A 15,170-nucleotide genomic window follows, 5' to 3' on the forward strand; every position below is an offset into this window, starting at 1 on the left:
TCATCCGGAATTTTGGACTCGTGCTGAACTTGATATATGGGTACCCCCCAAAAATTTTAAAATTTGGCTGTATAATTTGGAATTAATGTGATTTGAACAATGTGATGTGATTGGCCTATCAATAAAAAATTAATTGAAAAAAAAAAAAAAGACAATGACACAGGAGATGACCAAGGCTTGCCAGCCCATGGCAAATACTTCCTTACCCTTCAAGAAAGGGAATCTGTCTTTAAAGAGCTAGACAGCATTTTGGACACTTCCTGCTCATTGTTCCTATGGTTCTGTTTTTAATACCACTTTGATCCCACTTTCCTTTTATCCTGAAATAAACCAGAGTTTGCAGGTAGGAACATTCTGAGTTGATATATATGGTTAGAAATACACCCAGTTCAACATACAATTTGCAGAAACCTTCAGAAGAATTTTTTTTAAAGTCTTTATATAAAAACAGTGAAACATCTATCTAGATTTTAATTACACTAAGCACCATCAGTTTGCTTTAAAAAACAAGAAGAAACCATTGGTTATTGCTTTAAATAATTTTCCTCTTTAGAATTAACAAGAATTTCTTCTCACTTTGTAACACTAAATGAATATAGTTGGAAAAGCTATTATGACATCCTTTGATTTCAATTATCACTATTATATGGAATGCCAATGGGTATATGCAGCCCTCATTTCATTTAGCAAAATTTTGCTATTCGTTTAAACTCCAACTTAGTGCCCCCCCTCAAATGTAATTTGGGAAAAGAGGGATGTTTTACAAATTGCATGGAACAAAGTACACCAGTTCTTCAGGGCTGTTCCAGATAATGCTGTAAGGGCCACGTCATACTTTTAAAGCACTATTATGCCACTTTTGAGAGTCAAAAGGGACAGGGTTTGCTGGGAACTGTAGTTTGCTAAGGGTGCTGAAAATTTTTAGGAGACCCCTGTTCTCCTCACAGAGCTACAATTCCAGGAGCTCCCTGGAAGGATAACAATATGGTAGAATATCACTTGAAATGCATGGTGTGGATGTGGCTCTTGTGTGGTAGAAACATTAATGTCCTGCTACATAGCAAATCCATTCATGTGCAATCACATTTGCACTGCATCCCAGCAGCTGCAGTGTTGTATTGCTTGGAAAATGTAATAATACCCATCAGTCTCCTTTAAACTACTATGGTCATAAGTGGTCCCTGGTTGAGTGGTTGTGCAAGTGTCCCAGACACCCAATTGGATGCATGTGTGGCAAAAGCCATCCCTCTTAGTGTACATCGTTTTGAGGAGTCCTGACATTTAGGGTATCTGGCATTCTTCGTTTGCTGGGTTTGCTTGATAGCCAACTACGGCTATCAATAGCTTCCCCACTTCTGAACAAAAAGGCCACCACTGAACAGCAACATGTTGTATCACTGGCAATGCAATTAAGGCTAGCCACTTGCAATAGCCACTGCTCTTTAGAACAGGCACTTGTGACTTCTGAATGCGCAGATCTCCACATTACATTGTCAGGTATGGGCAAAACTAGAAAGGAGTGCACAAGCAGATTGCTACAGCTTTGCTGCATAAGTCTCACCCTTGGTGCATCTGTTCAGACACATCAGTTTGGAACTGTCACATCAAAGAGTGCATGGGACACAAGGCTTCAAAAACTGTTTCCAGATCTGACCCAGTGAACATGCAAGTTACAATACTTGTTAGGCAAGTCTTTCAGGGTCTCCCCCTCCCCATATCCAATAATTGATTTAGTTGTTATTAGTTACGCAGAGGTGGGAAGAATCCTTGAGGCCTCCTAAGACAGTATTCAGCTCTTGAAAGCAACCCTTTTGAATGAAACTCTCTCCCCCGGCCCGCCCCGCCGAGTCTTCCTGCTCATTATTCCTCTAAGCCTTCCTTTCCCGGACACCAGCTGCCACCAAGGAAGTCGACAGCAGCATCTTCCTCTGCCTTCTTAGCGGGCTGGAGCTGCACCAACATGGCCTGGAGAGTTTCCTTCACCATCTGGATCTCTCTCTGTAGAGACTGTATATGCTTTATTAAGGAATAAATTGAAAGGTAATTGGCAGCTCCTTTCCTCTCTCCGAGTTATTTAATAAGTTGTTGTTGAGCTGTGCACAACAGATGGGCATTGCTAGCTAATTGCAGCGTCAAGTTCATCCAAATTGCTTGGATTAAATATTAATACATATTTCACACTTGCTTATGCCCCCCTCCTCGTCCTGTCTTTTTGGGCCTGTGGGCAACAAACAGCATTTTTTGCTTGAGGGGTATGAAGTGAGCAGCAATTTGTGTGCGCACGCACATATGTAAGCGTGAGTGGCTGTTGTAAATCCCCATGTGTTACACAAAGAGAATACCACAGTCACTATTCAGAGGGAATAATCTTCGATCTCAGCTTGAGAGGAATATAAATGAACATAGAGAGCGCTTTTTTTGTCTCTGTGCCAAACCTTCAGGTCACTGATGGCAATTCTCACTAACATGAGAACAGATTCCCTCCCCAAGTTCACATTCATACTGCCCTCACATCTATCAGAGTCTGAAATGCATCCTCTCCCTCTCCCTTCCTCTCTCATACACAGCATCCTCCACAAAGTGAAAAGCCACTCCATGTCCGAGGAATCAAAAGCAGAACACAAGTTTCCGCTCTGGTCCTAGATGACTTTACTTGAAAGTAAACTACTCTCAACAGAGCTTAAGGGAGCTGAGCCTTGCAGCCTTACCCGTAAAGCCAGGCCTGGAATTACTTTCTCTACAGCCCCCACTCTGCAGCTGGGTCAGTCTTACACAAAACGCACAAAATGACTCCTATTAATGCCACAGCCTTTCATTCTGGAACACAATGGAAACGGGACCTAAAAACTAACCTAATTAGTTCAGCAAGGGAACAATCAAGTAAGAGCTATTTTACATTTCAAACATGGAAGATAATGATAATATATTATGAAACCACACTTCACAGAACATTAAAGTGTCTTGGTTCAGAGCCAAATGTTTAAAAACTCCCTACACAGGGAGAGGGCAAAGTACAAGCTGACACTGATGTGCTTCCTCGCTTTTTATGTTTTTGGGGGCTCATGATCTATTAGGAATTGCTGCCATACCCAAGAACAATGTCAAGATGATAATACATCCTTAGGTTATGAAGTGGATAAATAAAAAATCGTTTTTCTTTGGGGGTGAGGGGAGTAACTAAAGGGGATCATGGGAAAGTTATGCAAATACCTTCAGTGCCAGACTGTCACACATACCAATTTGAAAAGCCTTTTGGCAGCTTCTGATTCTTTCAAAGCTTCCTCAAGATTTCATCTTTTTCTGTAATTTACATACATTCACTGTGATGTTTGACTCTCTCTTCTTTTTTACTTTATGGGGAACTAATGTTAGTGTAAAAGGATAAGATCAATTTCTGCTCACGTTTTTAGACCGTCTTTTTCAGTCTAAAGGCAAGACACAGAGAAGATGCTGAACAAATACCTTTTGTGCTAAAACCATGTACCAAGGATAAGTAAACAGACCCCTCATATAAGGGTGGACCACTGTTAAAAGTTGCCAATGCTCTTTTCCACCTGGCCCACACTTCCTTCATTACACCTCAGAGATACCAGAGGCCTAGTTGGGAGGGGGGTGCTGGGGGTGCCATGGCCCTGGATACAATTTTGAGATGGGGTCCAAACAGGCACCTCCACAGCAGGTTCCTTCACTGGAGCCTGGCTCTGTGTCAGGAGTTGCACCTTGGCTGCAGTGCTTGTGCCTGGCGCAGCTCCACTCCAGGGTCAGGCCTGACCCAGGGGAGGAGAGCAGGCGAGTGGGCGCCAGTGCTGCCACCCACCCTCCTCGGCTGTGACACACCTTGCGCCCGGTGGCAGCTGTGAACATGGGGTTACCTCCTTAAGTTTAGTTATAGTGGAGTGGGGGAGCCGAAAACAATGCCAATATATTTCACATCTGACAACCAATGTGCTGCTTTGGTTTCAGACAGTACATGGGTAGACGAGTCTAAAAAGCCCAGATCACAAATTTTCACAGTCCTCTATGGAGGTTCATTTCCCAGAAGTAATGTATTTTGCATTAACTCTGGAAATTTATAATCAATTCTGACCAAACTAAGCTCCTTAGAGCAAAATACACACCAGGATTACATCCTCCCCCCACAAAAAAACCCCATAAAACCATAGAATCATAAAATTGTGGAGTTGGAAGGGATCCCCAAAGGCCATCTAGTCCAACTCCTGCAAATATGACCATAAAATCTTCATATCCCCTCTATTTGATTTAACTGCATCAAACATGAAAGAAAAGAAAATACTCAGAGTGTAGATCATGTTTCAGAAGAGAGAAACACCCCTCCCACTGTATATAGGTCTCATGATTCACACTGTCACTAAAGAAAAAAAATTATAGATAAACTGTCTCATCTGGGCCAGAGTGTTACATATAATCAAGTGCAAGAAATATCAGCCACAGTAACAAATGTACTGTTTTATGAAATACTCCTTTTCACACCCTGCAAAAACTGGCACCAGAGTCAGGGGTCATCAGTTAGTACCTCCTGACTCTGAGGCCAGTTGGTGTGGAAGAAATCCCTGGGAGAGTAAGGGAGGTTTGTACCATGAGATGTCTGGCTGGTTTGCTTATGTCTCCACTGGCATTTCAAGCTGACTATTAAAACCATTAACACAAACTTATTTTTGCAGGGTGTGAAAAAGTGTATTTCATGCAGACAGAATTTCAAATAGCCAACCCACTTTCTTGCAGCAAAAATAGCATTATATCTCAAACTATTACATGCCCTCAAATTGTCTGTCAAGCCATAACTGCTAATTAAGACCCCAAATGACTGTGAAATTGCAATATAAAAATCCATTTAATTTTACTGGGAATGCTAAGTCTTTCCTGTTAGTAAAGTAACACCTCTCATCAAGTCCTCAGACACCAGCAATGCGTCACCTCTTGCCTTTGGTTCTTCCAATTAACAATTCAGATTGTTTTCATTTGCTTGCCACTGATTAACAGCCATTGGCTCTTTTGTGGGTTTGCTGCACTGTGGTATTTCTTGTTCAACAAATCCATCAGATGCAGAGATACACACAAGTTTTACTTTTACAGACCAATCTTATACCTGTCTACTTAGATGCAAGTCCCTTAGAGTTCAACACTCCCAGGGAAGTGGATATAGGAGTGAGCTTTAATTTGCCTGCTTGTGCTCCCATTCATCCGTCAAATGCAAAACCTCCTGCTTAATATTTGCATTGAGAAGTTACAATATTAAATAAAAATCCCTTGTGGGTCTGTGTAAATATTCAGTGCTAAGCATTAGTGCTGGTTTCTGACTTCATTTGTGTTGTGTGTGCTATTTATGCCCTACTAGCAGGCTGGTTGGTTCCAGTATTCTGTGCCATAAAAATGTATAATGAAAAACAATGGCATCTGGGATTTATTTCTTCTAATAGAAGTTTAATTATTAATCAAAGCCGCAATGTGTGTTTAAATATTGGCAGAACCGCCTTCTTGACAGCACCAGGAAGTTAGATCTCCCAGAAGCAGCCTTCTCTCTCTCTCTCTCTCTCTCTCTCTCTCTCTCTTCATTAGAAGCATAGCAGCTGCAATTTTCAACCCAAAGTACCTATCCTTGTAGGTTTTAGGAAGATCATGCACCTGAGCACCCATTTAGCCCTTGGTTAAAGGTTTGTCTACTTTAATGGGCAATTTAGAAATTAAAATATCTGGGAATTAGTTTAGGTGACACTAGAACTATTGCTAAGAGCCATTTCAGGCATGATCTTTGCTGTTCATTTTACACATGTAACTGTTTGTGCAAGTGATCAGTTTAACACTGGCAGATGGCACTCTCAGAACTCTGTAGATCAACTTCCAAGGCCAGGTTGCATTCTGAAACAGGAAACTCCTGCTCATGGAAATGGATCCGCTGAACTCTAAGTCCCCTCCTCTTGTGTTAGGAAAGGACATAACATGACAATACCCTTCTGTTCCATTTGGAACGTTTTAACTTCTTTTACAATTGACACTGCTTTACTTGTTTTTATAACAACATATTCTATTGTTGTTATGACCCGTCCTGGGAACTTATGGTGAAGGGCAGGTACAAAATCTAATAAATAAACATGCAAACCACTTGGAAGCCTTTGAATAATACAAATAAGCATGAGGAAGCTTTGTCATCAGCCATCCTGACTGCCCTACACAAGCCACCTCCTGTCTTTTCCTGCATCTGTTTGAATGGGGTTCTTGCTGCTCCTACTGTAGCAAATCCAATCCATTTGGCCAAGGAATAGACTGAGGGAAGATGATGTCATTATGTTATTATGGTGCCTAAATCGGAGACTGCCTGGGGGCCTAGCATAAGCTGCTCCGGGTTTCTCAAAGGAAGAGCAGGGTGTATCAGTGTAATAAATAAAATGTGCAGCAAGGGCTCAAAACAGTTGTGTAAACTGGGATTTAATTCTGTTGGATCTGGCTGGAGTTTTTACCATGGTATTTTAGGATCCATTAGCTACTACAAGAGAGACAGAGTTATTGCTGCTCCCTGTGTCTTTCTTTCTCTCCAGGGTAGCATGTGGTTTTACAACCAACCATTTGGAAGCAGGGGGTGGGTAAATGCACAGCACAATGTTGTTGCAGCCCATGTTGGGTAAAACAAGACATTACTGGAGAGAAAAAAGGATAGAGACACAGAGAAGTGGCAAGTAGACCTTTGGTAGGGTTGTTTGCAGGTTCCTTATTTTTTTGAATATTGCAGTCTGTCATGAACCTTTCAAACTGGCTTTGACTACAAAGCAGGCCATCTTTTCCTGCTCACTTTCCTGATTATACTTTTTCCGCCGCCGCCTCTTGCTTTGTTTATTCAATCCCATATTTCTGTCTGCATCCAGTTTAAGCAGCATATGCATTTGTGAACATCATGCAGAAGAATTGTGGAAGAAAAAGGCAGAAGTGATTTTTAACTTTGTGCCTTTCCATTTATGTAGACATGACAGATTCAGCAAGTTTAAACCAGATGCCAGTTGGCATAAGCAGCCTTTTAAACAATTTATGTTTCCTCATTCAAGGGATTTCATCTGGAAGACAACCAAATGCCCATCTTGCTAGGGTTATTTGTACTATACACAGTTAAAACTGCAGGGCAATGTGCCATGGTAAGTACTCACTGGATATTTTAAGGGGAAAATATGTTTGTTTCCAAGATATGCATCTCCCGTTTTGGCTGTAGATGATAATTCACTAAAATTGGTTTAGCAGATTACTTTTGTAAGTGGAGATTGCTGGGTTTTTCACACATCTATTGGAGCAAGTGGAGGGAAGACTGGGATCACAGGTGCCAACTCCATTCACGGAATATGGACATGCACAACTGTAGGCATGTATGGTTCTTACCATGTGATCAGGAACCACCACAAAGTGGTAGAGCATCTGCTTTGCATCTAGAAGGTCCCAAGTTCAATCCTGGGCAGCTCCAGGTAGGGCTTGAAAAGATCCCTGCGTGAAACCCTGGGCAGCCACTGCTGGTCAGTGTCAAAAATACTGAGCTAAATGGACCAATGGTCTGACTCACTATAAGGCAGCTTCCTGTGTTTCCATGTTCCTAAAAGCAGTGGGCCATCAAAAGACCCAAAAACGTAAAATATCTGTACATGCAGTGCCAAATTAAATCCTGTAGAGGCAGTCGAAATCTGGGGGGGACAGGTGACATCCACCTCGCATTGACGAAAAAAGGTTGCTTGTAATTTTCTTTCAAGATCAAATCAATATTATTGTGATCTGTTGTCACAGGGCCCCTAAAAGGCCTGGGACCCATAAGCCAGTGCCTACTGTGCCTATTTGGTAATCTGGCACTGTGTACTTGCCTGGCTGAACTCATGGAGGTTAGTTGCAACAGCAGCAGCATTGTTCTTCCATATGTTCAGCTGAATATGTGGCAAACAATTATGTCCCCCCAGAAGTCTTCTGTGGTGGTATTCCAGTACTTTTCTCCGCAGTACCAGAACAGCTTTTTTTTTAAAAAAATATACCAGCACCTATTTTTCTAGAAAAAAAACCACTGGGTATTACAAACATTACAAGACAGATTGTTTTAGTATATGCTATAGGTTTGGAGGAAGGATCTGTCTGGATGATGACTGTGAGTCCCTTCAAAACCTATGATCATATTCTTGTGAGGTTAAACTCCATGAGGAAACTTGTTGAATCGGTCAGGCAAGTCTTTTTGTAAGGTGATGGCCTTAGCTGGCCAACAGCATCTAATAGAGTGAGCTCGGCTGCCATAGTGACAACTAAATGATGTTGTTCTCTAGGATGGGGCATAGGCATTTCCACCTCCTTCACCTGACTGGATGCTACATCATTCTAGAATGGAGAATAATAGGCCAAGGGGGGCATGTGTGAGTTTGGCTGATGCTGGAAGTTAGAGACAGAGATATGTCTCAGTCTGAGCTGGACCCAAAGCTGAGTTTGGGGTTTTCCTGGAAATGTGATGAGGAGGCAAGATCTGCTGGAGGTGTTAATGCTGTGAGTGCCTCCATCTATGCTCTGTGTGTGTGTGTGTGTTTAGAACCATATGTCCTAAAAATACCACAGTCTCCATTGACCTTCATTCCATGAAAGCCAAATCCCGGGAGACACCCTGGAGACTCTTGATGCTTGGAGATTGGAGTATATGCAACAATAGTTTGAGGGTGCTTATATCAGTATTTAAATCACTCCAAATTGAAATTAAACTTTATACCACCAAGAATGTACATTCTGTTTCTATTCTGCTTTTTCTTTCTATTAACCTTTGGCACAAATTGCACTGAAGAGGCTCAGATGCACTTTTTATGGTATGTACAGGGGGAAAGTCTCAAAACAACATCTGTTCAGTCTGACCTAATTTTAGATCAAGCCAATGACAAGACTCCTCTCAGTTTCAGCGAGTGCTAGATAAATGGTCCTGTCACTATTCTCTGAGGGCGCATCTGCACTGGACTGTTCCCTAATATGCAGTTGGCAATTTAACACTGAAACGGATGCTTGGAAAGATACACATTTAAAAAAAAAATGTGGGGGGGGGGGAGAATATGGGAAGCTTGGTGCAGCCGGCACTTGCCCCACTATTACCCCCAAATACAGGACAGATAGGAAGAGAATACTAGTATATCTTTATACACAACATAAGGTGCACCAAACTGTGTCAAGAGCAGGGGTGGCTGTGGAGCTTCAAAGTCCTCAAGTGTAGAGCTTTCCTCCCTTTGTGAGGCTGGTGAGAGAAGAGCAGAGGAGCTGTCCTTGAGATGAGCCAAGAAGCCAGGTGGCGAAGCAGCTGGCCTCTCCCCACAGAATGAACCCTGAGGGAGGCATGAAGCATCTGCACCCTACCTAGCCAGGCTTTAACTTCCCACAACAAAGGAAGGCCAATACGAGACCCTATTCTGATAAAGCAGGCACCTAACATGTGCACCCTCCTCCCTGGGTGGTGCTGTGGGTTAAACCACAGAGCCTAGGACTTGCCGATAAGAAGGTCGGCGGTTCAAATCCCTGTGACGGGGTGAGCTCCGGTTGCTTGGTCCCTCTCCTGCCAACCTAGCAGTTCAAAAGCCGATCAAAGTGCAAGTAGATAAATAGGTACCGCTCTGGCGGGAAGGGCATTTCCGTGCGCTGCTCTGGTTCGCCAGAAGTGGCTTAGTCATGCCGGCCACATGACCCAGAAGCTGTACGCCGGCTCCCTCGGCCAATAAAGCGAGATGAGTGTCGCAACCCCAGAGTCGGCCACGACTGGACCTAACGGTCAGGGGTTCCTTTACTTTTACTGACCCTTGAGGACTAGTGAATGGGAATTGGCTATCTTTGTAGCCCCTCCCTGGTGTGAATTAAGGGACCTCTCCCTGCAGATGCTACACTCTGTCCAAGGATTGACTGAAAGTCTAACATCATGCCCTGCAGCTGCGGCTCTGAAGAATCTAGTTCCAAAGAACTTTCCAAATTTTGCTCCTTATGGATTTCCTCTCTAGGCTCTGGGACGTACTACCTGGCTACAAGTACAGGTGATGCAAATGGTAGTCCACCACCACCTGAAAGGCCACAGGTTCCCATGTCTCTGGTATAGTGGATGGAACTTAGAGCTGACAGAATACATTGATATGGAGCAAGGTTTGCTGGGATTCATTGCTCTGCACGAGCTAATCTCATTTCCTCAAAAAGACTTCCATAGATGCACTTTCAGTGGACAAACCTATGGCACCTGTTTGTGTTCAAGCTCCATTATCTAGGCTCATAGCCTGACCTGGAACTCATCCTCCAGAGTGGAAGGAGATTGGTGGATATCCCACAAGGTTCCCAATAAATCACCCGTCAGTCCAAGTCATCATGGTTGAATTACCGATTATTATTTCCTAGTTCAGGTTTCCAGGGAACAAAGTTCTATTATAACCTAGTTCTCTTAAGTAGGATTCACACAATGCTAATTTCAGGACTGTGCTGATAAAAGCTAATTCTTTAGCTGGAGCATCAAAGGAAGACTATCAAAAAAAGGATATGAACAAGGTCTTCATCACAGCCGCAGAGCGCTGTTTGAAGTTGATCTTCCAGGTGCATCAGCTTCTCACTTATTTTTTCACATTTGTCGTCAAGTTCTGCTGTAAGTATATGAAATTCCTACAAGAAGGGGAAAAAATATTACAAGAAAGTGTTTGTGTTTTTGGCTGCACATTAGCATCCTTGAAGATCATATGAATTCGGGGTACAATATTTTGTTACGCTGGAACAAACTCAGCAACTGACCTTTCACTTTAAATTCATGTCTGCAGTAGCCATGTATAAAGTAGGGAGTGTGGGGCCTGTTCTAAGGACAAAAGGAATCCTTCTCTTTAATTTCTGTTACTGTTCATTTTTTAAGTAAACAGCTTGACTACTGATAATGCACAGTTAAGAATCAGCATGGGTGGGATGGGAAGCAGCATGTATCCATCAGGGTACCAATTTAGACTACAGTGGTACCTCGGGTTAAGAACTTAATTCATTCTGGAGGTCTGTTCTTAACCTGAAACTGTTCTTAACCTGAAGCACAACTTTAGCTAATGGGGCCTCCTGCTGCTGCCGCACCACCAGAGTACGATTTCTGTTCTCATCCTGAAGCAAAGTTCTTAACCCAAGGTACTATTTCTGGGTTAGTGGAGTCTGTAACCTGAAGCCTATGTAACCTGAAGCACATGTAACCCGAGGTACCACTGTACTGTGATGTGCAGTATGTGGACTTTAGGGCTGTACTGCAACAAATGAAACCTGGTTAGTCTTATCACAACCTGATGATTATCAATTTGTGATGAGGTGAGGATGGGATTTTTCACTGGTGGCATTACTGAAATATGAGTGGTCCCAATTTGTATTGACATTCCAATGGCTTCTGAAGAGTGCCTGTTTACATAGACATTCTCTTCACCTGAGTCTCTCATTTCAATTGCTATGCTGTTTTAATTGGATTGTTTTGCTGCACATTTTAATCAAGGTGCTTTATATTTGAATGGGATTGTTTTGTTGTGTATTTTACTTATTGTGTATTTTACTTATTTCATAGTTTAACAATGTTGTGCAATTAGTTTTAATGCTTTGTAAGCCACTTAGAAGTGGCCTAGGCATTAAGCAGTCTATGAATTAAACATTCTTTATTATAAATAAATAAATGATAGATGATAGATAGATAGATAGATAGATAGATAGATAGATAGATAGATAGATGATAGATAATAGAAGGAAGAGATAGGCATCTTCATATTCTGCTGAAATTATCAATAGACACAAGCAAGATATTCAGCAGTCTAATTCCCACAAATGGATTCTGTACAACTTTACAATAATCCCATTTGTCCAGATGCTTCGTTGCAAAACTTTACGGAAAATAATAAGTTTACACCAGGGATCAATATGCCATAAGCTTTTAAAACCACAGGCAGCCATACTAAGCGATGCCATATATTGGCTATAAATGTCCTTGTGGCTGTATGGATGAAGAACAAGTCATCCATCAAGCTGTTAGATTGTTATTCAATACCCAGCAGGATCCTGCATATCTTAGGGAGAGAAAAAACACCTGAGCAATTTACAAGATTGGAAAGCTATTAGAAAATACCTTAGTGACCCGCATACAAGAAGACAGGGCAGCAACATTTTAAAAAACCACTTTTATTTACTATTTGGCAGGCTTGCAGGAAGATCAGTCACGAAATCATTTATTTTCTTGCACTGAAGATTCCTTAAAGTCCTGATTACGAACTGGCGCATCTATCTGAAGAAAACAATTTTATTCTAGATGCTCACTATTCTTTTTTTTCTTTTTTCTTTTTTGTAGTTAAAGATTTGGATGGGGTCCTCTTCTTAACTGCGAGTGAGTTTTGCTCCACAGTATGAAATAAGGAGAGTGATTATCCAATAGTCACATATTTATGACAGGCTGTATCCAAATTTATTACTTATTTATTGCACTTATATGCCATCATTCCTCCAAGGAGCTCAAGGTGGCACACGTGATTCTTCTTCCTCACTATTTTATCCTCACAACAACCCTGTGAGGTAGGTTAAGCTGAGAGACTGACTGTCCCAAGGTCACCCACAAAGTTTCATGGCTAAGCAGGGATTTCAATGCTGGTTTCCCAGGTCCTAGTCCAACACTGAACCACTACATCACACTGACTCTCTTTGAACTAACTAACTTTGGTTGGGGAAACTTCCAGTTATAGCACATAAACTCATAAATGCACATCCAAATTCATGAATGAAAGTGATGAAAAACATATTCCCTAAAACTAACCTGCCTATTGAGATTAAGCAGGTTGTTTTGGGGCAACATTCTTGTTTAGATAAGCCTACCCAGATGCTTCGAAAGTTGTGGTAATTTTAATCTGTATTATTGTTTTAATTTTTGTGAGTTTTAAAGTATGGCTGTAAATTTTGCTTGGTTTTATTGTCTTATCTTTCTGTAAACTGGTTTGAGGTTTGTTTGCATAAATCTCATGAAATAAATAATAATAACCACTGGGCAAACTTCGTCCAAGTAGAACAATCACAGTTCAAATTACGAGCTGATGCTACAATAAATGTGTGAGTTTTTAAAGTGCAATGCGGACTCTGTTGTTTTTGCTACAACAGGGTAACGCTCGGGAAATTCAAAACACGTAAGGGGGGGTGTTTTCTATAAGAAGATGAAAAAAGTTGTAACTTCAAAGTGCTGGTTTATTGAGTAGCTTAGCTGAATCTGATTAAAGTGCCCTGCCATTAATATATTAGGCTATAGGTCAGATTCCTGCTGTGACCATGCAAGAGACTTCACAAGGCTGATTTGAAAACAGGTGGTGTGGAAATTAAGTGATTTTTAAATCCTCTGCCATCCTCAGCAATAAAGCGGAGGCAAAATGCATGCCCACCAAAACAAAACAAAAAATATCATTATTTGAGAATAGTCCCTAAACGTGAGACTAATATAAGATATCTACCACTCTAACAATATTAATTCAAGTACTGTGGTTCTGCTACCTTGCTTTTCCTGTGCTTTTCCTGCTCCTCCTGTATCCTACTGGCTTTCTGCTTTTGTACTAAGCAGTGTGAGTATCAGAACCATGGGGCTGTTCTAATGTTGCATTTTGCTACTTGTGAAAATGGCCCAAGATGCAAATCTTTGTAATGTGGGTGGGAGCTGTTGGTTATCAGTTGGTTATCAGTTGGTCTAAGAAGTGCAAAGGGCTGAGAATCTCCTGAGAATTTTTTTTTATAGCTGCATCTAAGGCAGGGGTAGGCAACCTAAGACCCGGGAGCCGGATGCGGCCCAATCACCTTTTCAAACCGGCCTGCGGATGGTCCGGGAATCAGTGTGTTTTTACATGAGCAGAATGTGTGCTTTTATTTAAAATGCATCTCTGGGTTATTTGTGGGGCATAGGAAGTCGTTCATTCCCCCTCCCCCAAATATATTCCAGCCTACGACATGGTCTGAGGGACAGTGGACTGGCTTGTGCCTGTGGCTATTTATCCAAATGAAACCAATACCTGATAAGAAAAACCAAAATGGTGCAGGGTTTAGCAAATCAGTGCCATGCATTTATATCAACTGTGGCAGTCATACTGTCTGCATTTTCCTAATCTGGCAAGCTCACAGATAAGGTCAGAGTACAAAATCTACACAGGTACCATTTGGTTGGCATAAAAAAAACCCCAAATAAACCTCCTCCATGGATGATAGCCACCCTATATGGTCACGCCTTTAGAAGGGAAAATGCATATTAATGTCTTGATGAGCAAATCTATGGAATCAAGCTTTCTTCTACTATTGTTGGCATTCAGAGGTAGGGAAAAGACTCCTTTCTACAGCCAGCCAAACATTGTGAAGCATCTTAAGGTCACTTCCTGCCAAATAATTTTGATTAATTTGTGTTATTGGATTTGAGATCCTGGCATGAATTGTAAGAATCTGCAGGCCTGGTAGGTTCCAGAATGTCATTCAGTAGAACTGAATTTCACTGCACACAAGCACAGGAGCTAGGTTCTGGAAGAGCCATGCTGGAACCTAGAAACCTACATTCAAATCCCTATGCACAGAGAAATGACTGAGGAAAAATATGAATCTGAGTACACTAGTGGAACCCTGTGATATAAAAGTAGCACCATTTGTTTTGTCTCTCTTTTGAGTTTTGGGGGTTACATGTTGTTGTTTTCTGATCAGGATTAGTGCAGAACAAGGAATTGTGCGAGATTCCTGCTCTTGCTTGGTTTGTTCTCTTTCCCCCTTTTCACCTTAAAAGTCAATTTTTAGTTCCTTTTTAGATGATGATAATGATGACGACATCTTGTATTGCTGGTTTGCTGTGGGTTTTAAACTTGCTGGGTTGATGGTCTTGTTCCCTGCACTTAGTTAAACTACAGAACTTGCTCCCACAGGAAGCAATGATGGCTACCATCATCAACTCAGATGGCTTTAGAATAGCATTAGACAAAGTTCTGAAGGATAATGCTATCAGTGGCTGCTAGCCATGATGGCTATGCTGTGCCTCTACAGGTGGAGGCAGTAAGCTTCAGAATACCAGTTGTTGGAAACCACAGTGTACTGTTGCGCTTAGATCCTGCTTGCAGGTTTCCCACAGGCACCTGGTTGGCCACTGTGAGAACAGGAGGCTGGACTAGATGGACCATGTGCCTGATCCAGCAGGC

The 15,170-nt window shown here is 41.8% G+C and overlaps 1 protein-coding gene across 7 annotated transcripts in view; it reads right to left on the reverse strand.

Moving 5' to 3' along the window:
• Positions 1–1,330: 1,330 nt before the first annotated feature.
• The window catches only part of DISC1 (DISC1 scaffold protein), a 148,239-nt gene continuing 134,399 nt past the window's right edge, over positions 1,331–15,170 (reverse strand). For all 7 annotated transcript variants that reach the window (XM_083433897.1, XM_083433898.1, XM_083433892.1 and 4 more), the window contains 2 exons: positions 10,514–10,632; positions 1,331–2,008 (listed from right to left, as the gene is read on the reverse strand). In XM_083433897.1, the coding sequence (XP_083290023.1) occupies positions 1,861–2,008; positions 10,514–10,632 (267 nt within the window). In that variant the 3' untranslated portion in view covers positions 1,331–1,860. The remainder of the gene's footprint in view (positions 2,009–10,513; positions 10,633–15,170) is intronic.

This window comes from Podarcis tiliguerta, assembly GCF_965153285.1.
Source record: "Podarcis tiliguerta genome assembly, chromosome: 3".
NCBI classification, from domain to species: Eukaryota; Metazoa; Chordata; class Lepidosauria; order Squamata; family Lacertidae; genus Podarcis; species Podarcis tiliguerta.